Raw genomic sequence first — 27499 nt, 5'->3', positions numbered from 1 at the left:
GCTGTTTCCAAGGGGCTAGAGTGGGAGTTCTGGGTCCCTGGGATCCCATCTCTGCCAGTGGGCAGGACAGGGCACCTGGGCTCCTGCACCCCGACCCTGCCCCTGCAGGCAAGCCAGCTGGAATGTAGGGCAGGCTTCCCCTACCGAGAGCAAGAGCGAAGGGTGTTGGCGGACAGGCTGGAGGTGGGGCAGTGGGGCAGCCAGGCTTTGGTACAGAAGAAGCTCTGGGGTCTGTGGGGCCCTGTCTGGGTGCTGCTGCGGGGCTCAGGCTCCCCAGCACCAGCCGCCCTCCCTCCACAGCCCTGAAGTCCTCACCGTCCAAGAAGGGCCGTGGTGCCTTGCTGGCCGTCAAGCCCCTGGGACCCACGGCCGCCTTCTCGGCCAGCCAGATCCCCAGCGAGCGGGAGGATGCACAGTACGACCTGCGGGGGGCCCGCAGCTACCCCACACTGGAGGACGAGGGTGAGCAGGTGGCTGGGAGACGAGGGGCCTGAGAAGGGGAGGGCCCTGTGCTGGCCCCAACCTGGATGGGAGGGGCTGGGTCACAGTCACCCCCCTCAGCCCAAGATCTGCAGCTGAGAAGTGGGGAACAGCTGGGACTGGGCCCCTGGAAGAGCCACAATGAGAGCTGCGCACAGAATTCACCCCCCACTCCCTACCCTCAGGTGACAGGCTCCCATTATGTCAGAGATGCATGGAGACCTGGGGGGATGAAGTGCTTAATGGGGTCAGCCTGGTGTTCAGGAAGGTCCCTTCCATCTCCTGGGTCAGAGATTCCAGACAGGGAGGGGCGGGCGTGGTGGGGGGAGCATCAAGGAAGGGAGACATTGCCTGTGCAAAGGCCCAGGGGGCAGGACAGGGCCTAGCCTGTGGGTGTCTGGGGAACAGCAAGAAGTGTGTGTGGCTGGAGCAGAGCGGGGCAGAGGCCAGTGGAGCAGGACCCTGAGGGGAGTTTTTAATTGAGAGCAGGGGATAGGTACTGGAAGGCCGAGGCCAGGGGGAAATTGGAGCATATTTCTCCTCCTGAGGCTGGCGGGGACAACAGTGTGAGGTGGTGGCTGAGAGAGAGGACTTGGGTAGCTGGGGGTGAGCCAAGTTGCAGGTAGAGCTCAGAGGCCTGCCAGGAGCAGCCCTGGGTGCCTGGCTTGCACAGGTGGCCACTTGCTCCTCCCCCTAGGCCGGCCGGACCTCTTGCCCTGCACGCCGCCGTCTTTTGAGGAGGCCACCACCGCCTCCATCGCCACGACCCTGTCCTCCACGTCCCTCTCCATCCCAGAGCGGTCCCCCTCAGAGTCATCGGAGCAGCCGCGGTACCGGTAAGTGGACCTGACCATGTCCCTGGGCCGCGGGATGGGCGGGGTCGTAGGGTGGGCAGAACATTGATTGGGAGGGCCCTTACCCCACTTTTTCCACGTGTTTGCGGTCTCTCTGCAGGCGGCGCACACAGTCCTCGGGACAGGATGGCCGGTGAGATGAAACCCCAGCCCTCTCCCTTCTGTCTTGTCTCTTCTCCCCTCTCCCCTACACTCCCTGCCCCCATCCCTCCTCTGCCTTCCCCACCAGAGCCCTTTCTCTCTGACCACACCATTCTGAGCACAGATTCAAGTCAGGCTCTAGAAGCGGAGAGAATCTCGGGTCACTTGGAATCTGTCTTCCACCTTGGTACCCAGAGGACTCATCTCCCGCACTTGCCTGTTGGTTCTTCTTTCTCCCTTTCTTAGTAATATTTGTAGAAATACAAAAGGAAAAACAGAAATGCCTGTCCCATGCCTGCTCCCCTCTCTGGGAGTAACCAGCGGACGGATTTTTTTGTCTCTTGCCAGAGACATTTATGAATATACAAAGAGACACACATTTGGGCCTGTCTCGCCCTCTCCTTTCAACCAGCGTGCCTCTGGGCGCCGCCCTGCCCTTTGCTCTGTCACCTGCTGGCGGCAGGTCACCTCTGTGAGCAGGTGGAGTAGGTGCTGGTCCCCTTCCTCTGACAGGCTGTGACTTGCCCTCCTGCACATGTGGGTTGTTCCTAGGTGTCTGATCTTGTAACAGGACTGGAGTGGAAAGGGGTTGTTCTCTGTAATTGGTTTTTGGGGGGCAGTGATTTCTGCCAGTTGGAAAAAAAATCATGTGCGTCACCCTCTGTCCAGCTACCTGCTCTGACGTCAGCCACCCGTTTGCTCTCCGGTATTGCCATCCAGGGAGGTGTGCCATCTGCACACCCGGTTGCTGGCATGTTCTGACCCACCTACATCAGGGATCTAGGCCTGGAACTCCAGAACCACCCCAGCCCCCTAGTGCAGGCCCCAGGCCGGTGCTTAGCTGCCCCAGGGGGTGGGAAGGATCCAGACCCCCCATGTACTCATTATGCCCCAGCTGGTGCCAGAGTCACAGGCTAGCCCCAGGTGGATGGTCAGTCACTGGCCCCTTGCAGCCCCAGGTGGGCAGAACGGCCAGGGACCAGATGTGAGCTGGGCCGGCTCAGGGCCCTGGTCAGATGGCGCCCAGAGATAGCACCTCCTGGAGCTCCAAGCTTCTTACTGGGACTGGAAACTGACACTGGCCTGGAGCTCAGCAGGCGCTTCCAGGGCGGAAGGGGGTGAGGAGGGAAACTGAGGCGCAGCTTCCCTTTGCTTCCAGGCCCCAGGAGGAGACGCACGCGGAGGAAGACCTGCAACAGATCACAGTGCAGGTGGAGCCCGCGTGCAGCGTGGAGATTGTGGTCCCCAAGGAGGAGGATGCAGGGTGAGTGGGCCCCACGGTCGACTGACTAGTTCTTGGTCTCAGGTTCTGCTCTGGTCCCATTGGCCAAGCGTGGCCATGTAGCCAGCTGGCCGAAGGCGGACTGGGAAAAGTAGTACACAAGCTAGGGGTGGGGCTGGGGCTTCCAGCTTGGGAAGGGAGCGCGGAAAGCCGGGAATAGTGTGGGTCCTTCACTCTGGGAAGGGTTTCCTCCTCCAGGACGCAGAGCTGCCCTGACCTCTGAGGTCACTTTTCCTGCCACATTTCCTCTCTGCTTCCTCTTAGTTTTGCCGGGGCTTGCACGACAGTAACCTACGAGGTTTTCATGGGGGACCAAAGCCACGTTTGGTCCCCTGTTGTGTTCTGTTTTTATCTCATTCACTGTAACTCACCAGTAATGTGTTCTTTCTAGCTGCTTCTGGCTTGTTTTTCACTTGTTTCTGTTTTCCAGTGTAGGTTGAGTAAGTTCCTTCTTTTCTTTAACAATGAGGCCCTTAAGGCTATGTGTTTTCCTCTGAGTGCTGCTATTGCCAAGTGCCATGGGTTTGACACGAACCAGTTCTTTTATATTGGCTCAGGTACAAATGGGTAGTAATTTTCTTTTTTTTTTTTAATTTTCTCTTTAAATTAAGATAGTGGCTTTCAACAACCTGAGGGTGATTCTGCCCTCAGAGGACAGTGGGTGATGTCTGGGGACATCTCCGGTGGTCATGACTCGGGGGTTTGCTGGCATCATAGTGGGGGCCAGGGAGGCTGCTCTACACCCCACTGTGCCCAGGACTGCCCCCCACAGAGAATGACCTGCCCACTGTCAGCAGCGCTGAGGGCGAGACCCTGGACTGAGGCATTTCTCTCGTGTTTAAGACTTTCTGTTTACCTTTTTGGTACTTATTTCTAACTTTATTAGGTTTTGAGCTCCTCATCCGAGAAGTGAAATTTCTCACTAGTTGCGTGGCCGCCAGCCATGGCCTCTGGCACATTCCCCACCTTCACTCTATGCCTCAGTTTCCTCATCTGTAACACGGGACAGGGGCTGCTCTGGTGGCTCAGTGGTAAAGAACCCATCTGCCAATGTAGGAGACGTGAGTTCGATACCTGGGTCTGGAAGATGCCCTGGAGAAGGAAATGGACCCCACTCCAATATTCTTGCCTGGGAAATCCCATGTACGGAGGAGCCTGTGGGCTACAGTCCATGGGGTCCCAAGAGAGTCAGACGCAACTGAGCAAATAAACAGCAGCGACACAGGACAGCAGGCCCTCAAACAGGCCTGGCACCTAGGAAGTGCTCCAGAAAGAGGAGCAAAAGGTTCTGGCCCCTCAGGGTGGGTATGTGTCCCCACTTTACAGGTGAGGAAACTGAGGCCCTGAGAAAGAATGTAGTCCTAATGGTTGCCCAACGAGTGAGTGGTGAGGCAGGGATTTGCCCACAGGCATGCCCCTGAGTGGAGGGGCCAGGCCACCTGCTCGGAGCCGGGTTCTTGGTTCCCTTGGCAGCAACAGTGCTTGGGGTGTTTTGTTATGTGGGGGAACCAGAATGTGTCAGGCAGAACCCATCCCTGCCACTGAACTTCCTGCATCTATGGTCTCCATGAGGGATGGAGGGAGTGGGGAGGGTCCAGGCTGCGGTGCGGGGAGATGCATGCTTTCCAGAGCCCCCCCAGGACTCCCATGTCCTGCCCGTGTCCCCAGGGAGGGGGTGTCCCCAGCCTGTGCCTCTGCCGCTGTCGAAGCGGAAACCGCCAGCCAGGCCTCCGAGCCCGCCAGCCAGGCCTCCGAGCCCGCCAGCCAGGCCTCGGACGAGGAGGACGCGCCCGCCACGGACATCTACTTTGTAAGTCCCCCAGGGCTCCCTCCCGTCGCCGGACCCTTGACCATCCGCGCTCACCTGTGCTTACGTGTGTGTAGGCGTGCCCGTACAAACCCACGTATGCTCATGTCCACCTGCATTCACACACGGGCACACCACTCCCTCACACGCTCCCACTGACTCGTCGCACACTCAAGGCGCTCGTGCACACCTGCAGGTGCACTCAGGCACAGGCATGAGTGTGTGCTCACCTTTTCACACGCAGGTCCATGTGCCTGGCTCGCTCACTCTCAGGTGATGTGGCAGCGCCCCGCCCATCCTCCCCAGCCTCGTGACCACGTCTGGCCCTGAGCCCAGCGGGGCCTGGGGAGGTGTCTGGAGTCCCGGAGCGCTCAGCCCCCTGGCCCGAAGGGAGGCCCAGGCTGACCGTGGGGCTGCATGACACACACCTTCTCTCTGACCGGGTGGTGGGTACGGCGGGCAGACTCCATGCTTAGGGAGGCCGGGGCACCGAGGCGAGGGGCAGGTGGGCTCCACGATGCCAACCTCATGGGACGAGGACACACAGCTGCTCCTGGACAAGGTGGGATCTGTCAGAGCAGGAGGAGGCCCTCCCCTGGGTACCCGGGACCTCCCTCCAGAGCTGGCCATCTCCTCCCCCTCACACCTCCCACAGGCAGGCAGGAACCTGGATTAAGTGGGTCCTGGGGGGCCTGGGAGCCCGCAAAGCCCAGTCCAGTGACCGCCCCACCCCTAACAGCGGGTCCTGAGCTGTCTCCCCAGGATGTCCCGCTCTGGGATCAGATGGTCCTAATTACAGCAGAGAGGGCCAAACCCCAGCCCTGCCTGCTGTCCTTTTCTCAGACTTTCACTCTCACCTTTGACCCACAACCCTGCCCTTGCCCGGTGCTGGGCCTCGGGGCTGTTTGGGTGAGCCTGGCTGCCCTGCTGACATCGCTGCTTCATAACAGCCCCCTGCTCTCAGTCCCCACGCCAACGCTGCCTGGCCTGCAGGGCACCGAGCGCCCCCTGTGTCCCCTGCCCCACCCCACTGGGCTGATCTTTCCCGTTCTCTGGATCTGTGTGTGAGGCAGCCCCAGGGTCCATGTCCTGTCAGGAGTCGGGGGCGTGAAACCCGGATTTGCTGCCAGGCCCGGCACGCAGCGGAGAAGACAGCCAGTGGGACGCCCACCCCCTGTTCCTGCTTGGCCGTCAGCCAACCTGCCCCACCCGCTGCCCTCCCTGCCTGCCCGCCCGCCAGACTCCCGTGGCCTCGTCCTGTCACTTCATCCTGTCCTCTGTTTGCTTCCTCCCCCGCCCGCCCGGCCCGCCCAGTTCACCGATGGGAGGTACTGGATTTACTCTCCCCGGCATCGCCGACTGCGGGCCGTGACGCTGAGCTCCTCAGGGACTGTAAGTGACCACGGCAGGCCTCCAGGGAGCCAGGCCCCACCCCGCGCCCTGGGCAGCAGGGAGCCACAAGTCCTGGTCCCTCTTCCTCCAAGAAGGGACATGGGGAAAACATCGCTGCGGCTGAGGTCGGCCACACTGGCCCGCGTGGGACGCTGGGCTGTGGGCGTCCTGTCGGGACGTGTACTCCCCGCTGAATTGGGCGTCATGGCACCTGCGGGCACACTGCTGGGGCTCCCAGGGACAGCCTGGCCATGGCAGGGTCGGCATCTGACCCCCAGCCCCCAGACACCCCTGCCCCTCGTCCCAGCACTCCTGGGTCAGGGACGTGTCACATGGACAGCTCCCACTTGTTCAGATTTTGCTGCCAACAGCACTCCCAGAGCGTCTGTCCCCTGAAGGGGGTGACCTCGCTCCCTGTGGTCAGCGGAAGGACCACAAAGCCAAGCTCTTAATTACAGGAAAGAGGAGTTGGTGTCTCTGTACCTATTTCACAGATGGAGAAACAGACCTTGGCTCCGCAGGTAGCCCACAAGCACATAGTGTAGACGAAATCTAGGTCCCAAACTTGAGGCATATGTCTAATAAACACTTATCCACCGGCGTATCTGGGATGCTGTGGGGATGTTGTGTGGCAGTGGCATTGTTAGTGCTCGTTATTGTCATCGTGAGCAGTAAATGGGGTCCCAGAGAGGCCAGCTGACCTCCCAGAGGCACACAGCACTCAACGGGCAGAACAGGGCAAAGATCTGAAGCAAGACTTTGTGTTCTCAAGGTGAGGCTCCTCAGAGGCCACACTCCAGCCCTGTCAGTGGTCCCTGTGAGTGTCGCTGGCTGTCGTGCACTGCCGAGCAAGCCTGAAAAGGGAGATCCCCTCCACGCTCGGTCCAGCCGGGGACACTGCACGCCAGAGATGGTCCCAGAGCTGGGGACACATGGTGCCCAAGGGCCATGGGGATGGGAGCCAGTGGCAAAGGCCATCTGGAAGGGGTCAAGTGGGCTCTGAGATGTGCCTGGGGTGTGGGGAGGTGGAAGAGGAAGGGCTGTCTTCGCTGGGGGCACCACAGAATCAGATACTTGGGGCCGATGGGTGGAGAGGGAGGCAAAGGAGTGGCAGGAGGAAGGCTGGACCCTACGGTCTGCTGTGCGGGGCAGGCATGCCCTGGACTCGACTTCTGTGGGTCACCCAGGGCCAGCTCATCACAGGGTTCCTGGGGACCCCTGTGTCACCCATATTCTGAGCCCAGCACTGCCACCAAGCCAGCGTCAGCACCTGCTGTGGCCACAGACAGGCCTGGACCTGCGCCTTGGGCTCCCAAGTGTCCAGACATGGGTTTTATGGCTCTGTAACCCCCTGAAGCACGAGCAAGGCCTGCTCTGGGGCCTCACCCTGCTGCCCTGGCTCTGGGTGCCTTTGTGGGAACCCGTCCACATGGGGACACAGGCTTCTTGGGCCTCTGGGTCCACATGGGTACCATCGTGGCCTGTGAGCTGTGGAGAAAGTCTGGTGCAGCAGGTGTAGAGGCAGGGACTGTGTGGGTACCTGGAACAGGTGGACCCCGAGGGGCAGGAGGGCAGAGGCTGGTTGCTGATGATTCTCCCAAGCAGCCCAAGGAGGGTTGTGTCTGAGGGGCCATGGTGGGTTCAGGGGCCATAGGACAGCCAGGGGGGCGTGGCTAGGACAGGTGTGTGCTCTGGCTGGGGTGGAAGTAACAGGCTGTGGGGTGTTGAAGGCTGGCATGCAGTGGGGGGAAAGAGGAAAGACAAGAAGGTGGCTGGGGGAGCCCCACGGGAGCTGCCAGGCCCAAGAGGGTTCTGGTGCTAAGAGCAGACCCAGGAAGGGCAAGGGGGGCTGGGGAAGTATACGTCCTCCCCTAGTTGAGCCCCGCCTGGGACCTCTGCCCAGACATGGCTGGAGAAAGATCAGCCTGCCCCTGCCAGGCCCAGGGGCCCCTTGGTGGCCAGTCCCCACTCTGCCTGTGCCCCTCCCCAGGAAGGCATCCCTGTGCTCCAGGCATGGGGCAGAGAGGCCTGTGCTGCTTGCTGTCTGGGGGGCACCTGCCTCGGTCCCAGAGCAGGTCTGTGTGTACTGGAGCAGGAAATGGGCTCCACCCTGTGCCCCTACCACCCAGGACCCCCTGCCGTGGGTCCCCAGGGTGCTGCTCCAGCTGGCAGTCCCCAGTGGTAGGCAGGCCTGAAGCTGGGGTGCTAGGGCAGAGGCAGAGGCTAGGGCAGAGGTTAGGGGGCCGGGGTGGGCGGACAGCAGAGCAAACGGAGCCCCACCCGCCACCCCTTCCTGCTGTGCCAGCTCTGCCTTGACCCACGCGCCGCTTCCCGCTGCCCACCCCGCCCCTTGCCACGCTCTGGCCACTCAGCCCCGGAGGCCCGGCCCCCACCCCACCAGGCCCAAGGGCCGTCCAGGTTGGGGCAGGTCCTGTCAGGGAGAGGGCACGGGGGCTGAGCCGCCCACTCGTCCCACGTTGGGGGTCCCCCTCTTTTATTTCTGTTTCTTCCTTCCTTCTTCCCTGTTGCCTCTCGCGCCTCCTCGCACCCTGCTCTTCTTCTGCGCCCCTCCTGCACGTGCCGCCCGCCCGCCCACCCGCCCTGCAGCCCACCGATGAGAGGAGCTGGGTGTACTCCCCGCTTCACTATAGCACGCAGGCCCAGCCTGCCTCCGACGGCGAGAGCGACACAGTAAGTGAGCCCATGGCTGGCCAGCCGGGCCCACTCGGGGCTCAGACCATGTCCTCGGCCCAGGAGGGCCTGAGGGCCTGACCCCCAGACACCCCTGGGACCGATGGGGAAACTGAGGTCGCCAGTGGGAGGGGCAGCCAGGCTCTGCCGTGCCATGGCCTGTGTCCAGCCCTCAAGGCTCCCGGGGTCCCTGGCTTGTGTCGTTAGCCATGGGAGGCCGGGTGGGTGGGGATTGGCCCTAGCCCACCATGAGTTCACCTGCCCCCTTGCCTCTGCAGTAATTCCTATGCAGACACTGACCCGGAGCCGAGTGCCCGCTGCTGCCCCGGCCGCTTCCTGGAGGCACTGCCCACCTCGCTCAGCCCAGAGCTTGGGAGATGCCCGCCTGGCAGCCAGCCCTCGCCCTCGTCCTCCCCTGACGACACCGACACTCCTGGCTGCTGAGCGACCCCCATCCGGACGGCCTGCCCCGCTCTGGCTCCCCGACAACTACCTACGCCTGATACTGTGAACCCTCCTGCATTTCCGATCATGTATTTATTTTGGGTCCTTATTCTTTGCACAGACATGGTAGCACACATGGGTGTGTTTTTTTAGAAAAAGGAAAAGGCAAAAAAAAAACCCACAATGGAAAAGAAGAAACTCTATTTTACTGCACTTTTGGTTCATTGCTGTGCTTGCATGTTTTGCTGAGGGAACCTGCGCCCCAGCGGAATCCACTCTAGGTCTGGGCCGGGGTGGACAGGCCCCTAGGACAGAAGGGCCACTGTGTTCCCCAGGGTGCCTCTGGAGGCTGCACACTGCACCTGCCAAGCACTGTCGGCTCAGGTTTTGGGGCCGAGAGAGCTGGACACCATCCTTGAGGGCAGCACAGTGGTGGCTGGGGATGGCTTTTCACCAGTGGCCCTGCCATCTCTCAGCATCTGTCTCCCACCACCTGCCTCCCATGTGACCGCGAGCAGGAATCCCCAGGCGTAATGAGAACCTCCATGTGGACACATAGCTGCCCTGACTCAGTGGAGCTCAGGGCTGTGGGCTTCTCTCTTCTCTGGAAGACGGGCCTAGGCAGGAGGAGGCAGCCAGGCACTGAGGCCCTGGGACTTCCCAAGGTCTGTGTCCTGAAGGGGAGCCCCCACGGGCAGGCCGCCAGGGCTAGAAGACCAGACCCCCTCCTGTAAAAAGACGGAGGTAGGCATCCTCTCTCTTTTAAATGATGGAGACACCTGTGCCAATTGAAGGATAGGAAAAGAAATTATTGGTGAAAAAAACAATTTTTTTTGGATGGTCCCACTTCTGGGTCCAGAGCCCCACAGGGCAACTGCCAGGGGCCCTGCTGCGTCCATAGGCGGCTGCTGGAGCTGACAGCTTTGCAGGGTCTCTCCTGCCTGCCTCCGGAGAGGGACGCATCAGGGATTGTTCACTTGGCCCACCCGGCCCTGCGTGGGAGGAGCTGGGAGCCAGTGTGGAGTGGAAGTTGCACTTTGTGGAAGAACTCCCACCTTTGCCTCCCTGGTGGAGCCTGAGATGGCTGGAGAACCTGCCAAGCCAGGACCTGATTTTCAAGTTCGTTGCAAGCTGTGTACACTGCTGTCTTTTCCTACAAGGGCCCCTCGTCACCTCCCCTGGCACAGCCTGCTTTGTGCACCTGGACAGAGCCTCTTGGCTGGCTGTACCCCTCCTCGGGCTGTGCCCCAGGGGCTCTCCACTCACAGGGCCACCAAGGATGCCGCAGCACGAGGCTTGGGGAAGAGGATCCATCAGAAAAATCCTACAGGCGTTCTGCTCCCTTCCTACCTGCGAGGGGGTGTCCAGACCCTAGAGCATCCTCACCGGGACTTCCACCAAGGCACCATCCACAGTGCCCCATGCACACAAGTCCCCAGTTGGTGCCTGCCCTGTCCCGCCTGGAGGAGGTGGGCTGAATGGGCAGAGGTCTGAAGATGACTTAACAGCCACTGTTATGTTGCCCCAGTGCCGACATCAGAGCCCCTGCCCCAAGGCCAGCTGCAGAGATGCGGTGCATCCCGTGGGGACGACCAGAGCAGCAGGCCCCACTTCCAGGGCGCCCTCGGCCACCTGGAGCTGGGGAGTGGGGCCCTGGGGCTTTCCTGAGTGAATCACAGACAGATGCTTACTTGGAGAAGTTTGCAAACCTCCTGGACATCATGATGTTTTCATTCCCGTGCTAAGTCATGAATACCCCTTCAGAGTCCCCTTTGTGTTGGTTGCATTTTTTTGTCCCTTTTTCAGAGAACTGTCACATGGATGCAAGGTGGTCCTCGGATTAGGCTGCCGGGAAGTGTGTGCTTATGGTCAGGGTGAGAGGGTGGGAAGGCAAGACCTTATTTGTAACATGCAGTGAACTCATGGCCTTCCCCAGACCCCCAACAGGAAGGGCCCTGGACCCACCCAGCTGTCATCCCACCCCCAGGATAGCAATCTGCCAACTCCTTGGTTGTGATGCCCTAGTTCCGTCCCAGCTTGTCCTTGACAGCTGCTGTCACTGAGAACATGGGCACTGTCTGCCGTGCCATACTGTACACGGGAAAGGTGTGTCCTGAGACTAACAAGGTGGGATCTCCCACGTGTCCCCTCCCAGCCTCCATCCTCTGCCTCCTCTCGCCCCCTTCCTCCCACCACCTGGCTCAGTGCAATACTCCCATCCCCATGGGGTCCCCTGCCATGGTACTGTCGCCACAGCCCCTCGGTCCCCACCCCAGAACAAGCACCCTCGGTCACCTCTGGTAATTCAGTTGCATCGCCTGTCCCCACCCCAACCCCATTTTTATGGCCCATCTGATTTCCAAACACAACAGAACTGCAAACCTTGTGTGTCTTAATCTCACTGGGGGTTCCGTGTGCTCAGCCCCCGTGGTCTGGTGTGTGACAATCCGGGGCTCAGCCTCCTCGGGCGCAGGACGCCAGCCCGCTCAAACCCAGAGCCGTGGGCGCCTCTGTGACCGCAGCCACTGCTGGCCCCATAACACTCGTATGCAGCCCCAGATCCTCCCCACCCCAGCCCCGCCACCCCACCCCCCCTTTTTACGTTGAAGAGTTCTCTAATAAATTGGGTAATAAGCATCAGCCGCCTCTCTCTGTCTCTCTGGTGATCTGGGTGCGAGTTTAAAGACTGACTTCGAAGGAGAACACAAAGAAACCTTAGTAAGAATCACAATAAATAAAATCAACAACGGACCCAAATGCTTTAGTAGCATTGGCTTCCACTTCTGCTCAAAAAATTTTTTAAAAGCTGACCACAGGGGACTCCCCTGACAAGCCAGTGGTTAAGGCTCCACCACAGGGGACGCAGATTTGATTACTGGTCGAAAACTAAGGGAGAAGGCAATGGCACCCCACTCCAGTACTCTTGCCTGGAAAATCCCATGGATGGAGGAGCTTGGTGGGCTGCAGTCCATGGGGTGGCTGAGGGTCGGACACGACTGAGCGACTTCACTTTCATCTATTGGAGAAGGAAATGGCAACCCACTCCAGTGTTCTTGCCTGGAGAATCCCAGGGACGGGGGAGCCTGGTAGGCTGCCCTCTATGGGGTCGCGCAGGTCGGACACGACTGAAGCGACTCCCACATGCCGCCTGGCCAAAAAGATTTTTTTTAATAAATAAAAGCTGACCTCAGGAACAAACACTCCCCAGAGATTGTTCTGCCAGTCCGTCAAACTGAGTAATGCATGGACCCCTTTTAAGGGGAAAATATTTCTCCCTGACTCCCAATTTGAGAAACACTGCATTGAAGACAAGATTCTGTCTCTAAGCAAGCCCTTGACAACCCAGTTTTGATCCCAGACACAGATGGCACAGCTCGTTGGTACACGAGACTAGGCGATCACGACTATGTTCCCCTTATGGTCAGAGAGGAGATATGCTCAAGGATGCCTCCGGGTGGGGAAAATAACGTTTTGGGCCAGCCTGTCACCAGGACAACCCACATTCCAAGACAGGCAGTTATCAAGGGTTGCCTCCATGCCGCCACCCTCCAACCCGCGCTGCAGCACTAAGCAGAATATGCAAAGCTAGCATCTAGGATGGTGTCTGGAAGTTGTGTTCTACACATTTAAAGAGTTGGCTTAAAGAATTAAGCACCATCCCCTGGGGGTGGGGTTTGGGGAACTCAGAGCAGGACTTTGGGCTCCTCCAGATTTCGGGCTTCCACTCTCACCCCTTTGTGGTCTTGCCCCTGCCTAACGGCAGGGACTCCACCTAAAGACCCCTGATATCCCTCCCCGCTCAAAGCCCTCCCACGGTTTGCCAGCACCCACAGGACAAAGCCGGATGGGCCACCGATGAGCTCCACACTGGCTCATTGGGGGCGGGATTTTGGCGTGACTTTCTCTCTCTTAGCCTCAATTTCCCAATCTATAAAGTGAGTTAATGAGGAACTTAAGACGTTATGGAAGTGTTTTTTCAAAGCTTAATCCAAGAAACACAGGTATTGGCAGTGGTGTAGCATGATGAGGACTCTCACAGAGGATCAGCCCATCATCTAAGACTTTTCGGTCTCCATACCAGCACCCACCCCTGGTCTCCTGGAGCAGCCTGGATTTAAACCTACAGTCTGGAGGCTTCCCCGCCTCAAGACCAGCGAGAGTTCGCCCCCAAGACGTCTCCTAGGCCACGCCCCAGAGACCCCGCCTTCTCTTGACCACGCCTCCTAGGCCCCTCCCATGCCGGCTCCTCGTCCTCTCTAGGCCGGCTTCTTGGTCCCGCCTCCCCATGCCCCGCCCTTTACAGGTCCTCTTTCGCATTTGCTCCGCCCGCTGCCCCTCTGATTCGCTAAGGCGCTAGGACCCACCTGGGCCTGCCCCTAGTATTGCCTGAAGAGCGAATCCCAAATTCTGGCGGCGACAGTCCGGCCGGAGTCCATCACTTAGGCCACACTGAGGACAGTGGAGAGGTTAAGGAGGGTCGAAGTCCCCGCGGCATGGGGCGACAGGATGGGTTCCAATCTCCCTGCTCAGGCGTGGGCGGGGCAACCAGGCACGCGCCACAAGCGAGGAAGGCCCCCGGCACAGGCCCCGGGTATTTGTGTCAGCGCCGTCGCCACCGTCCCAGCCGATGGGTCGGGATACACGCTCGCGCTCGCGGTCGGCTGGTCGCAGGGGTCGAAGGCAACGGAGCTGGAGCGGGAATCGGAGCCGAAGTCGGAGCGGAAGCCATGGGCGGCGAAACCGGCGTAGCCGAGACGACGAGGGACGACGCAGACGGAGGCGGAGGAGTCGGGATCGTAGGTAGGGTAGTTGTGTAAGCCGCGCTGGAGGTCCAGCTCCAGCCTTAGGGGAGCTGAAAGCCCCTCGAGCTAGTCAGGGAGGGCTTCCTGAAAAGGGGGACGTCTGAGGACGTCGGAATTGACCAGGCAGCGATAGGAAAGCGAGAGGCTCCAGGAGCGAGGAGTTGGGGAATCGATGAGGTCGGAGAGGAAGCGGGAGACCAGATCGTGCAGGCTTGTGTACCGTTGAAGCATTTGAGAGTTATTTAAGAGGGGAGCAGGGAGCTGTGGAGTATTTCGAACCAAGAAGTGATGTCTGGATTACCTTGCACAGTTCCCACTGGTTTTCGCCTGGAGAAGGGACTCAGCGGGACTGCAGGAGTGACACCAAGGAGCAGGAACGTAGTAACAGTTGTCCAGGCAACAGATGATGATGGCTTTCTCGAGGGGAGGCTGTGGGAAGGTACAGTGAGAAAGTGGGTAGATTTGAGAGGGATTTCCGAAGTAAAAGTGACAACACATGTTCCTGGGGTGTGAGAGAGAAGAACCGTTGATGACAGGTGGCAGGACTCGGTTGAGTCCTCGGACTTGTTGCTCAGCTTCCCATCTGCCCACAGCCCTTTTCTTCTGGAGATGGGGCACCTGACCAGACTTGGCTTGAGTCTGCTTAAATCTGTTCCAACACAAGGGAATCAGCATGGAGATAGGGACTGACTCTCAGAGCTGGGTTCTACTGCTGGCTCAGCCTGTAAATGGCAGTCCCTGCCCCACTTTCATCCAAGTTCTGTCATCTGTGCCCCAAGGATCTCCACAGGGGCTCTGGAAGCATGCACTGTCTCCCCATCCCTCCAGCCTGTTCTCCACACCATAGCCAGGGTGGCTGTCATCCACTGTCATCCACTGATCACCCTCTAGGTTTGAGATCACCCTCCTTTTGAGTCTCATAAGATCACTGTCACCCAGGAATTCCAGGAAGACAAACGGAGTGAAAATAGTAAAGAGATGGTTTAAACCAGTATTTGGTAAACTACAGCCTAGGACCAAGAATAGCTTTTACATGTTTAAATGTCGAGGGGAGGGGGTGGGATGGGAAAGACAAAAGAGTAGTACTTCATGACACATTAAAAGTACATGATATTCAAGTTTTGGTGTCTAGAAATAAAATTTTATTGAATAAACTTATGCCAGTTAGTTCATGTGCTGTTCATGGGCCACTTTTGCCCTGTGATAGCCGAGTTGACTTACTTTGCCATCCACCATCTGGCTCTTCACAGAAAAAGTTTGCTGACTCTGGTTTAACGTTTAATGTTGATGTTTTAGCAGTGGTTTGTGGGTAGCAATAAATTGTTATTGTCACCTATTGGTTTCTAAGATTTTAGTTGCTCACAAGAATCAGCCACTCTAGATAGGTCATGAAAATCAATGTCATTTATGAAGATTTGACCAAGTTTGTAGTTTTTGTTTAAGTAATGCCAAATAATTGGTTTTCAAGGTGTAAGTTTTTTCTTGTGAGCTTAATGGGTGGAGCATTGGACAAAATAAAGACAGATTTAGTTGCTCAAAGGCCCCCAACATTAAAGAATCTATCCCCAGGGTTCATTACTTTGCCTGCCCGCCTCACCTGCCCTGTCAAGGCTCTGTATTCCCGCCAGTCTTGCTCCTGCCTGTCCTATAGAGCCGGCAAACACCACCTTCTTTCTGTAAACCCTCCCTGGACACCTTGTTATTGTTGTTTAGTTGCTAATTTGCATCTGACTCTTTTTGCAACCCCATGGACTGTAGCCCACCAGGCTCCTCTGTCCATTGAATTCTCTAGGCAAGAATACTGGAGTAGGTTGTCATTTCCTTCTCTAGGGGATCTTCCCAACCCAGGGATCAAACCCATGTCTCCTGCATTGCAGGCAAATTCTTTACGACTGAGCTACCAGGGAAACCCCCTGGACACCTTGGACAGAGCTTATAGTTCCCTCACCATCTGGCCCAGGCCACCTGCCCTCCTGCCCTCCCTCCCATTCTCCCCCTCACTCACTCTGCTCCAGTTACACAGGCCTGCCTGCTGCTGTTTAAATATGCCAAATGAATTCCTGCCCAAGGGCCTTTGCCCCATCACTCTCTCCAGATCTCCCCGTAGCTCCCTGACACTCCTCCAATGTCACCTTCTTAGCGAGCTCCTCTCTGGCCTCTGCACGCCCTAATGCACTGTCACTATCCTAGTGGCTCATGGTCCCATCTAGTGTCACATTTGTTGATGTGAGCCCCACAGAAGCAGGGACCATCAGTGTTTGGGTCACTGCTATGTTCCCAGAACCTAAACCAGCTCCTGGCCCCCAGCAGGTGCCTGCCCAGTCAGTGGCAGTGGGACAGGTGATTGGCCAGCTGGCGGCAAGCAGAGCTTCACGGGTTCCCTCCACAGGTCGGATTCAGAAGAGGAGCGACCACGGCGAGGCAGGCAGACCCGGAGCCCCTCTCCTGCCCACCGGCGTGCCCAGGACCACTCCTCTCAGTCTGACTCAAGCGATGAGCAGCAGCATCAGCAGCGGGGCCAATGGGCTCGCCGGCAGCGGCGGCAACGGACATGTTCCTGGTCCCCAGGCTCCTCAGCGTCCAGCTCCGCATCCAGGGACCACTCACAGAGCCCCCGGGAGGCAGCGGCAGCAGCCCTGAGCCAGCAACAGAGCCTGCAGGAACGCCTGCGGCTGCGCGAGGAACGGAAGCAGCAGGAGGAGCTGATGAAGGCCTTCGAGACTCCTGAGGAGAAGCGGGCACGCCGGCTGGCCAAGAAGGAGGCCAAGGAGCGGAAGAAACGGGAGAAGATGGGCTGGGGCGAGGAGTACATGGGTTATACCAACACCGACAACCCCTTTGGTGACAACAACCTGCTGGGCACCTTCATCTGGAACAAGGTGAGCCTCGGGCAGCCAGGCTGGGCCCTTAGTCCTGCTCATGTTGCTTGCCAGTCCTTTCTGTCTTTTTGCTTCATACACTGGTTACAGCTTATTTCCAAAGACATTGTTTAGCATTCCCAGTGCATGTGCCCAGGTTGTACCTGCCACTGACATTGTGTGCCTGCACGAGCACACACACCAGCTTCCGCCAGCTTCTCCTCTGATGACACTCTCCTATGGTGTAAAATTTCAGGCCCTCCACCCACAGAACCAGCCTAACCTCAGGCAGAATGGGAGAACAGGGTCTCAGCATCACATGCAGGGTGGGATTCCATGGTCAGGGCAGACAGAGCTCCATGATGCTGGAGTGGACTGAGCCGATTCTGCAGGCCGCAGTTCCTTCAGGCAGCCGAATCCCTCAGCCTCACACCCCACATCAGCAGAGCAGGTGCTTCGGCCTGGTGGGTCCCCACCTGGTAGAGCAGTTATGAAGTGTAGGAGGCTGTGCTGGATGTTCCCAGGGAGGATGGTGGAAGGAGGCATCTGTCTCAGCGGGAGTGTGGTTGGCCCTTCCAGGCCCTGGAGAAGAAGGGGATCAGCCACCTGGAGGAGAAGGAGCTAAAGGAGCGGAACAAGAGGATCCAGGAAGACAACCGTCTGGAGCTGCAAAAGGTGGGGGCGCCCTGGGGTTTCCTGCTTCCCTCCTGAGGGATCCAAGGGAAGCAGACAGAAAGTGAGTCTGGCTCACCCTGGCTTAAGTCCAGGGGGACCTGATTGGCTTTCGTGGAAAATTCAGGGGAGATTGGCCTCAGGCATGGCTGGATCCAGAGGCTCAGGCAGTGACAGTACCTCAGCTTTGCTGGCCTCCAGGATTTATTCTAAGGCCCTCCCTGCTGGGTGGCCAGAGCAGCCCTGGCCATTAAAGCTACTGTGTCTCTAGTAGAAAGAGGGTTCCCTTCTGCCCCAGGGTCTGTCCAGAGCTTCAGGCATCCCTGGATGGATTCCTATGTCCAGGGCCAGCCCACTGGGGCCAGGCGCCAGGAACAGTACCCCGCCCCCCAAACCTTGGGGAACCCCACAGGCTGAGAGGATAAGGGCAGACCCCACGAGACCCCGTCGTCTGCTGTCCCCCCCTCATTCTCTGCATGTGCCCTCAGGTGAAGCAGCTGCGGCTGGAGCGGGAGCGAGAGAAGGCCATGCGGGAGCAGGAGCTGGAGATGCTGCAGCGAGAGAAGGAGGCGGAGCACTTCAAGACCTGGGAGGAGCAGGAAGACAACTTTCACCTGCAGCAGGCCAAGCTTCGGTGCTTGGGTTCCCCAACCCCTCCTCCTCCTGGGCCCGCCCCTGCTCCTACTAAACCTGCCCTTCCTCTTCCCCCTTCTGCTCCTGGGCTCGCCCCTCCTCCTGCTCCTGGACATGTCCCTCCTCCTCCTAGACGCCCCCTGCTCCTGGACCTGAGGGGGTGGGACCCACCCTTGCTCCCCACCCTGCCCCCTTGGCCCTCAAGCTTGCACCTCGCACCTCCTCAGGGCCCATCCTGACTCACTTTCTGTCTGCTTCCCTCATCATTGCACTCTCACCCCGTGATGCCAGGTGCTGCGGGTGGTACAAACATACGGCTGAGTAGAGGGTACCAACCAGCCCTGACTGGCTAGGCCCTGGCTGTCCGCAACCTTTGAGGCGTTTTGCTCATCAGCTTCATCTACAAACAAGGAAAGCGAGGCTCCTGAGGTGTCAAGAGTTGTCTGAGGTCATGTGGGCTGTGCGAGCCTCAGGCCTGGCCCCTACTTACCTGGCTACCCACAGTCCCCAGGGGCTCAGACCCGCCTGGTCACAGGGTTCTCTGGGGTTGGAACAGGGTTAGCCTCTGATGCCCGTCCCCATGCACAGCACTGAGGCTTTAGATCTTTCGCCCGGGCTGTCCTCTCTGCTCCTCTCTCGTGGCCCACCCACTGTTCTTCAGACCCTACCTTGTCCTGTCTCTGCCTCTTTCAGGGCCTGTGCTTTCCAACTTTTCTTGCTTCTCGGCCTGATGCCTCCTCTTGCACAAAGCCTTCCCTGACCGCCGCCCACAGCGGGCTGGGCTCCTCTCCTGGCTCCCAGTCTGGGAGTGAGGATGCGGCCCTGGCTCTGACTCTGCCCTCTGCTCCCTGGCAGGTCCAAGATCCGCATCCGGGACGGACGGGCCAAGCCCATCGACCTGCTGGCCAAGTACATCAGTGCTGAGGATGACGACCTGGCCGTGGAGATGCATGAGCCCTATACCTTCCTCAACGGCCTCACGGTGGCTGACATGGAGGACTTGCTAGAGGACATCCAGGTGCGCCCTGCGGTGTGCCCCCCCACCACCACCTCCAGGCCCCAGGCATGCCCTCACACCAGCCGTGCCCCCTCCTCCAGGTCTACATGGAACTCGAGCAGGGCAAGAACGCAGACTTCTGGAGGGACATGACAATCATTACAGAGGACGAGATCTCCAAGCTCCGAAAGCTAGAGGCCTCGGGCAAGGGGCCAGGTAATGTGGGCCAGGCCAGCAGTGTCGCACCTCTGGGTCTGGTAGGAGCAGGTCAGGTGGCTCCACAGAAGACCCGATTCTCTGCAAGTCTCTGCCTCCCCCCTGGGGTAGCCACAGCCTCATCAGGCCTCTGCAAGCCATCAGGAGCAGCTGGTGCTAAGCGAGGGGCTCTTCTGCTGGTGGGGGAGTCTCACCCAGCAGTGTCAAGGGCTTCCTTTAAACAATCGCCTACACTTGGGCTCTGTGGTATCAGCACCAGTAGGACTCTTCTGTTTGGGTGTTAAGTTTTTACTGGAGGCTCAATCTGTTTCAGTGAGAACAGCACCCGACTCCACTTGGTAGGAACCTGTGCTGTATGGAGGGCTTTTTTCTTGTTTGGGAGGTGTTTCTGGCCACGCCATGTGTTTTGTGGGGTCTTAGTTCCCTGACCAGGGATCAAACTCATGCACCCTGCAGTGGAAGCTCCAAGTCTTAACCGCTGGACCACTAAGGAAATCTGTGTTCCTTTTTAATTGCTTTTCTTTTCTTCAAAATGATTACATGCATATAATTGCAAAGAGGATAAACTCTAAAACAGTGTCTCCCCCCATAGCACTGCTCACATCTGGGCCCAGACCATTTTCTGTGGGCCTGTCCTGGGCCCTGTGGTGTGTGGACAGCCTCCCTGCCCCCACCTACTCAGTGCCAAGAGCTCCCAGTCGTGACAATCACAGATGTTCCCTATATGGCCCAGTGGCCCCTGAGAGGAAGCAGGTTCAACTGTGGTTGAGAGCCACCGTTATAAAAGCCTGCCAGCAACCACAGGAGCCCCACTGCCCCTGCCCCTTGAAGCCACTGGCTTTAACGGCATCCAGCTCCTGGGGGCCTTGAGCCTGTGTCGCTAAGCTCTCAGCCCCGTATCTCGCTGCCCACCCACGGCAGCTGAGGGACAGGCGACCTGTGTCCCCTGAGCCTGTGTACATGCTGCTCAGACGGGGTGGTCGGGGCTGTTTCCTTTCTCTTAGAGGAGGAGCATCCTTTATCTTCAAAAGTGGAGTTGTGTTTCTGTCAGCCCTCCTCTCGGGGCGCATCCTGTAGTGAGTCCCAGAGAAAGGAAGGGGCTCTGCCATCAGCAGTGCATGTCCAGAGAACTTTCACGGCTGCACAGCAGTTAGGGCCCAGCGTTCCCACTGCTGCAGGCCCCGGGTTCTGTCCCTGATTGGGAAACTAAGCTCCCACAACCCTCTCAGTACGACCAAAAAAACCCCAAAACAACAACAGAGAAACGTCCAGAAACAGCTGCTTGGTTGGCAGAGGTGCTGGTTGAGAGGTGCCGCAAGCCCCTTGGACTGGATGACAGCCTGGGGCATGACTCTAGGGGCACACCCAGGCCAGTGAGTGAGTAGCTTGGCCACCAGGGGTGGTCAGCAGCCTCCCCAGAGCCTGGGTGTTCTTCCTGTGCACAGGGGACAACCTCCCGGAGGGTTTCCAGAAGAGAAGTGAGCACACGGTCGTCAAACATTCAAAACAGCATCCACCTTTATGGAGTTGACGCCTCAGCTCAGGACTATGGAAGGCATGGGGGATTTTTCACCAATGACCCCACCTTCCGCTTCACTCCTCAGGGGGCCAGACACCTGGGAGGCTCCCATCCGGCCCCCTGCCCCCCTCCCTGGGCCCTTCCTCCCTGTTCCCCTGAGGGTGGGGTTGTCCGCCACCACCCTTCTAGGGCTTCCTGCTTTCGCACCAGCAGTGGAACCCTGCTTTCTGGGACCCCACGGCTCTTTTCTGCAGCTTGGCCCTGCACCCTCCAGTAACTTCTAGAGCGAGGCAGGAAATGGTTGGTGTCCCAAATGTCAGGAAGCATTTCCTCTCCCCTCACTGGTGTTTGCAGGGCTGGGGCTGGAGCTTGGCTCTGGCTGTTCTCTTTCTGAAGCACAGCCCCACCCCAAGGCTGCAGGAAAGTGAAGGGGCATTGTGCCAAGTGTCTATCCCTGGTCCCGTACCCCCGCCCCGTTTCCAGAGCTCCCCGAGTGCCTGGCCCATGCCCCCTCCTGGCCCCTCCTGGCCCCTCCCCATCCCCACTGCATCAGTGACCCCTCTGTCCCCTTTCCCCCTGCGTGTTGTGGTTGGGGCCCCAGGTGGCTCCAGGTGTCCTCAAAGAGCAAGTGTGTTTGCTTTGGGCCTGATTTCTGAGAGAGGAGGGGAGCTGAGAGGTGTGACCCCACTGTTCCCAGAGCCCTGAGGATAGCAGCCTTCCCCCTTTCCAGTTAAACTGGCCCTTTCCTTTCCTTCCTTCTTTTCCTTCTCTTTTCTTTTTTCTTTCCTGTTGCCCCACCCCCAGGCGCACTGCATGTGGAACTTCCCCACCTGGGGATTGAACTTGAACCCACTGTAGTGGAAGCACAGTCTTAATCACTGGACCTTCAGGAAAGTCCTCCTTTTTTTTTCTTTTCCCCTCCCATCACCTCCCCTTCTCACCTTTGTAGCTGGGGAATCCTCACTATACAGTAGGGTTGCAGGAGAAAGTGGGTCCTCGGACACCCCTGTGGCCTCCTCAGTTCCCCACCCTGTTAAAGCCCCCTTAGGTCCTTTAGACAGTGGCTTAGTGCCTGTGGCTTCTGTGGATTGTTAAGTTTTCACTGTGTCAACAGGCAGAGGCCTGGCTTATATCGGAGTCAGTGCAGGACACGGTCCTGCCTGGCTGGGTGTGAAGGCTGCTGCCAGATTCGGTTTTGGTCCCGTGATATATTTGCACCTGCGAGAAACCACAGCCAGGCTGCTGGTCCTACAGGTCCCACTGAAGCCAGTGCTGCTTGGGAGCCCAACTGCTGGTTGCAGGGTCCCACGTTGGTTGGCTGAAGGGACTTGGGTTCTTCTTGACCCTGTCTGATTAACTGACCTTCTGTCCACTGGCAGGGGTTGGAGAAGCCAGCTTTTGAGCAGGGAACACGAGCTGGTTGCCTGCCCTACATTCACCCAGCCCAGCACAGTGCTAAGCCAACAGCAGCTGGAGGTCCCCGCCCTTGGGAAACTGAGAGTTAGGCCCTTAGGCCAAGGGAGGAGGCTGGTGACTGTGGATGGCCTCTCAGTGGACAGGACATTGTCTCAGGACTGAGGATGGCTGGGATCTAGGAGGCCAGCTTCATGGGGAAAACTTACTGCTGGTGGAAAGCTTGCATGGCATGTGCAGAGGCCCTGGGGCTGGGCGGGAGTGTACACAGCTTGCTGTCTGATGAGCCACAAACAAGGAAGCCAGCCAGTGTGAGGGACAGGGGTCAGTCAGCCTGTGCCTCGCTATCTGGGGCCTCTCAAATGTGAGGGGTTAGGGCCTGGGCCCAGCCCTTACCTGAGCCACCTCTGCCCCACTGCAGGTGAGCGGCGAGAGGGGGTCAACGCCTCAGTCAGTTCCGACGTGCAGTCAGTCTTCAAGGGGAAGACATACAGCCAGCTGCAGGTCATCTTCCAGGGCATCGAGGGCAAGATCCGGGCTGGAGGCCCCAACCTGGACATGGGCTACTGGGAGAGCCTGCTGCAGCAGCTGCGGGCCCACATGGCACGTGCCAGGTAAGCAGGTGGGGCCTCGCTGGGGGCACCCCCACCAGCTCCCAGCCGCCTTCCCGCCTTCCTTCCAGCCTCCACTGAGCACTTGGTCTTTTTTTTCCTGGGTTAATAGACATCACGGGAAGCCCCAGAGGCCGCTGCCTGCCCCATCCACAGGCTCCATTCTCCCAGTGTTTGAATTCTCTGCGTGATGGGACCATCGTGTAAACACAGTTCCTGTCTGCCACAGAATGCAGTCACTTCTAAATTTATCCTCTTCCTCGGAGAAGGCAATGGCACCCCACTCTAGTACCCTTGCCTGGAAAATCCCATGGATGGAGGAGCCTGGAGGGCTGCAGTCAATGGGGTCGCTGAGGGTCGGACACCACTGAGTGACTTCACTTTCACTTTTCACTTTCATGCATTGGAGAAGGAAATGGCAACCCACTCCAGTGTTCTTGCCTGGAGAATCCTAGGGACGGGGGAGCCTGGTGGGCTGCCGTCTGTGGGATCACACAGAGTCGGACACAACTGAAGTGACTTAGCATAGCATCACCAGTCCGTGGTCCTTTTCCGGCCCAGGGCAGGGACCTGCCCCCTCCTGGTGTCTGTGCTGCAGCCCCTTGCTGCCCTCAACCTGGTCCTTGCTGCAAATTGGGAGTCATGAGAAATCTTGGGTAGGGGCCTTCCCCATGGGGCTTCCGGATGACTGCCTGGCCTGCCCCCCAGGCTCCGGGAGCGGCACCAGGATGTGCTGCGGCAGAAGCTGTACAAGCTGAAGCAGGAGCAGGGCGTGGAGAGCGAGCCGCTATTCCCCATCCTCAAGCAGGAGCCACCATCTCCTGGCCACAGGTAAGTCCTGGCCTGTCTGTCCCTGCTCCCCAGGACCCTCTTCCGCTACCGGCCCTGCTCAGCCCAGCCCTCTTCTGCAGCCTGGAGCCTGAGGACCCAGCCCCAACTCCGCCTGGGCCCTCAGAGGGCGGCCCTGCAGAGCCGGAGGCCGAAGGGGCCACGCCAGCGGAGGGCGAGGCGGACGGGGAGGCGGTGCTCATGGAGGAGGACCTGATCCAGCAGAGCCTAGACGACTATGACGCCGGCAAGTACAGCCCGCGGCTGCTCACAGCTCATGAGCTGCCGCTGGATGCCCACGTGCTGGAGCCGGACGAGGACCTGCAGCGCCTGCAGCTGTCGCGGCAGCAGCTTCAGGTCACAGGTGCGCGGTGGGGGTGCAGCAAGAGGTGGGGCTTCCCTGTTTATGGGGTGGGCAAGGGCAGGGCTTCCCAGCGGAGAAGGGGGCATTGTCCTTGAACCCGCTTGGATCCTCCTCCAGCTCTCCTGAGTGTCCCTTTGTTCACTTGCTTGTTTGTCCAAAGGACACAGGGATGGTGGTGGTTACCTCCAGTGCCCGGCTCTGCTCTGAGCTCCTTACATGGCCCGTGGGCCAGGGCCTGGGCCTCCCGGGGCAGCCATCATTCCTGGCACAGAGGAGAAACCGCCTCAGGGAGACCGGATCCAATGTCCCCATGCGGGCCTCTAACTACCAGGCCCTTTGGGCAACTCAGCAAGGGGACACGTGGTGTTTGGTGCCCACCTGGGAGGACAGGGGGCACAGGACAGGCAGGCCGGGAGCAGGGAGTGTGACAGGCAGGGAGGCCGGAGGGGGGTGTCCGGGGTCCCAGGTAACGCGCCCCCCACCTCACTCCCTGCAGGCGACGCCAGCGAGAGTGCAGAGGACATCTTCTTCCGGCGAGCCAAGGAGGGCATGGGCCAGGACGAGGCCCAGTTCAGCGTGGAGATGCCACTGACCGGCAAGGCCTACCTGTGGGCAGACAAGTACCGGCCGCGCAAGCCGCGCTTCTTCAACCGCGTGCACACCGGCTTCGAGTGGAACAAGTACAACCAGACGCACTACGACTTCGACAACCCACCACCCAAGATCGTGCAGGGCTACAAGTTCAACATTTTCTACCCCGATCTCATCGACAAGCGCTCCACGCCCGAGTACTTCCTAGAGGCCTGCGCCGACAACAAGGACTTCGCCACGCTCCGCTTCCATGCTGGGCCGCCCTACGAGGACATCGCCTTCAAGATCGTCAACCGCGAGTGGGAGTATTCGCACCGCCACGGCTTCCGCTGCCAGTTTGCCAACGGCATTTTCCAGCTCTGGTTCCACTTCAAACGCTACCGCTACCGGCGGTGATGGCCAGGACCCCTCCTGGAGCCCCACGACCCAGAGAGGGCTTGTGCAGAGCCGGCAGCCTCCCCTGGCGGGGCCTGGTCCTCGCAGGGCGCCCCCCCCCTTCCCTGCATGAACAGGTCCCACTTCCCTGCGAAGCCTACCTGGGAAAGCTGAGGGGACGCACAGACAGGTGGGCCTGTGGCACTGACACACTGGAGGGGCTGCTAGGGGGTTTTCAGAGCCCAGGGGACCCGGCAGGTGTCGCCAGACCTCGGTCCCTGGGCTGACGCTGAGCCCCAAGTGAGACAGACCCCACATCAGCCATCTCAAGTCAGGGCCTCAGGGCTGGCAGGGCACTCACTGGCCCAGGTCGCTGACGGGTGGGTGTGGGACCAGTGGGACCCAGGCTCCAGGGCCTTGAGTGCATGCTCCCCAAGAGGCCATCCAGGGATGTCTGAGCTCTCAGGTGCCCTAGCTCACCCCCTGTGCTGGCTGGGGGTCAGTCTCCTCCCCATGGGCACGGAGGTCCCGTTACTGCCCACTATCAAGTCTGGGAGCAATATCCTTCCATAGCTGCCGCTCCGGGGGCCCCGTCTGGCCTGGGCATTCTCCTGTCCCTTAAGGATGCCACCCAGAGCCACCCTCCTTGTCCCCGAGTCTTGGATGGGGACAGTGGAGAGTCTGACAGGTACGATCTCTCACCAGGTCACAGAGCGCCAGTGGGGCCCCAGGCCGGCCCCCGCCCCGCCCCAGAAACAGGCTGCTTTTTAACAATTTCTTATGGAGACATTTCCAGCCTCAAGTGAGAAGAAGCCTGAAGGGCTGCCTCCACTACTCAGACAGCGTGGTCCAGACACCTTATTTCATCTGGAAATATGTACAATTCAGGTTGTTTCTCTACAAAGATTTTTTTAGGTGGGGGGAGAAAAATCTTGTTTATTTTCCTTTAATTGGTCTACTTGTGAGAGTGCATGTTTTTTAAAGAAACATTTTATTTTAGAATAATTTTAGATCGTCAGAAATGCTGCAGAGGTCGTCTCGCGTTCCCGCCCTCAATGCCCATATCCACACCCAGCTGTCCACATGGCTAACATCTTGTGTAACCACAGTACATCTGTCAGAACTAAGACACCAAACAACCAAGACCTTTAGAAAACAAGTACAACCCCTAAAAATAGTCGATAACCGTTCCCGAGGGAGCTCCTTGTCATCTGAGGGTTTCCTCCATCTTTGCCCTCTACCCTCACCCCCCAGAAGGAGGGTGCATTCCTAAACACCCCAGGGGGTGCTTAGCTGTTCACCTAACCCAGGGTTCGATGCTCAGCGGTGTCTAGGGACAACTGTGGTTGTCAGGACCTGGGGGACTCCTGGCATCAGGGGTGGGGGCTCCACACCCCACCGTGCCCAGGATGGCCACTCTCAGAGAGTGATCTGCTCCTAGGTCCCCAGCACTGAGACTGACACCCCCAGGTCCCCCAGTCATCTCCCAACTCTGACTTAACTGTGTCCAGGAGCCTCTGGTTCAGCTCTGGCCTCCACTGATGTGCCCTGCCCCACATGTTCTCATACATCAGCGGACACGTTCTAGATAGCAGGGCCTGGGGACTCGGGGACGAAGTGCACGTAGTCAAGGGGCACCCACTCCCCACTGCAGACCCTGGCCCACCCAGCCAGCTTGGTCCAGGTGGAAGAAGACCCCATCCATCCCCTTTGGGACCCTCCATGGACATCACTAATCAATGGCTGATTGCCATAGCAATCAGCATCCTCTGGGCAGCTGCTTCCAGTTGATCCCTGGCCTGCTTCACCGTCATGGGAGCAGGACAGGCCCTGGAGCAAGGTCGAGTCTGGGGCAGAGCTTGCTCACCAGATGGGTGGGGCCCTGTTCTGGTCTCAGCATGCAGGCTATGTGTGGCTGCAATGACCTGGCCTTTACAGGCGTTAAGCAGACCTCACGCCAGCCGTACATGACAGCATTTACATCCATTTGGGAAACAGACTCACAGAGGCCCACGTTTTCAAGCCTAGAAACCAGCTGTCAGAGTTAGAACCCAGCCTTCTCCAACCTCCCATTTCCAGCCTCAGGTTCCCTACCTGCCCCAAGAGGAGTCCTCCCAGTCCCAGTGTCTCAGTTCCTCCTCACTTCACTTCTGCAATCCAGGTGGCCTGTAGACCCCAAGGGAGACTCTGGGGTCTGGGGGAGGGGGGAGGGGAACAAGGCGGCCATGTCCCCGAATAGCTGGGCACATGTTTAGCAGGAGTCCCCAGTCCAAAGGGAGGAGAGCTGCTCCAGGCAAGGGTTCAGGCTGGGGCAGGGGAGGCTCAAGGTCTAGGGGTCCCAGAAAGGGCTCTGAAGGTTCCCTGGGGGAGGGCCCTGCCAGGCCTGGGAGGACAGGGCTGCCGGACAGAGAAGGAAGTTGGGCCTGCCTTGCAGAGGAAAAGGCAACAAGTGCTTCCAGGGCAGTGAAGTGAAGTGGAATTCACTCAGTCGTGTCCTACTCTTTGTGACTCCGTGGAAAGGAGCCCACC

At 58.9% G+C, this 27499-nt stretch overlaps 2 protein-coding genes across 9 annotated transcripts in view; both read left to right on the top strand.

The window, feature by feature from the left end:
• PIP5K1C (phosphatidylinositol-4-phosphate 5-kinase type 1 gamma) overlaps window positions 1-11472 on the top strand; it is a 49902-nt gene extending 38430 nt beyond the window's left edge. For 3 of the 7 annotated variants that reach the window (XM_027547213.1, XM_027547214.1, XM_027547219.1), the window contains 8 exons: window positions 301-462; window positions 1178-1316; window positions 1435-1467; window positions 2635-2739; window positions 4426-4567; window positions 5879-5956; window positions 8564-8647; window positions 8926-11472. In XM_027547213.1, the coding sequence (XP_027403014.1) occupies window positions 301-462; window positions 1178-1316; window positions 1435-1467; window positions 2635-2739; window positions 4426-4567; window positions 5879-5956; window positions 8564-8647; window positions 8926-8928 (746 nt within the window). In that variant the 3' untranslated portion in view covers window positions 8929-11472. The other 4 variants (XM_027547215.1, XM_027547216.1, XM_027547220.1 and 1 more) reach the window with 4 other exon arrangements.
• A 781-nt stretch (window positions 11473-12253) lies between these two features.
• Window positions 12254-25975, top strand: CACTIN (cactin, spliceosome C complex subunit). 2 transcript variants are annotated; one of them, XR_003511913.1, is made up of 11 exons: window positions 12254-13891; window positions 16283-16772; window positions 17331-17426; window positions 17912-18057; window positions 18912-19074; window positions 19155-19269; window positions 22623-22815; window positions 23521-23643; window positions 23724-24004; window positions 24501-25160; window positions 25676-25975. XR_003511913.1 is itself a non-coding variant. In XM_027547212.1 (10 exons), the coding sequence occupies exons 1-10, from the start codon at window positions 13719-13721 to the stop codon at window positions 24989-24991; spliced, it is 2271 nt and encodes a 756-aa protein (XP_027403013.1). In that variant the 5' UTR covers window positions 12254-13718; the 3' UTR covers window positions 24992-25975. The 2 variants fall into 2 exon arrangements, 1 of the variants encoding a protein (XP_027403013.1); XM_027547212.1 differs by having other exon boundaries at window positions 24501-25975.
• Window positions 25976-27499: the final 1524 nt, after the last annotated feature.

This window comes from Bos indicus x Bos taurus, chromosome 7 (assembly GCF_003369695.1).
Source record: "Bos indicus x Bos taurus breed Angus x Brahman F1 hybrid chromosome 7, Bos_hybrid_MaternalHap_v2.0, whole genome shotgun sequence".
NCBI lineage: Eukaryota > Metazoa > Chordata > Mammalia > Artiodactyla > Bovidae > Bos > Bos indicus x Bos taurus.
This window is presented reverse-complemented; position numbering and strand designations above follow the sequence as displayed.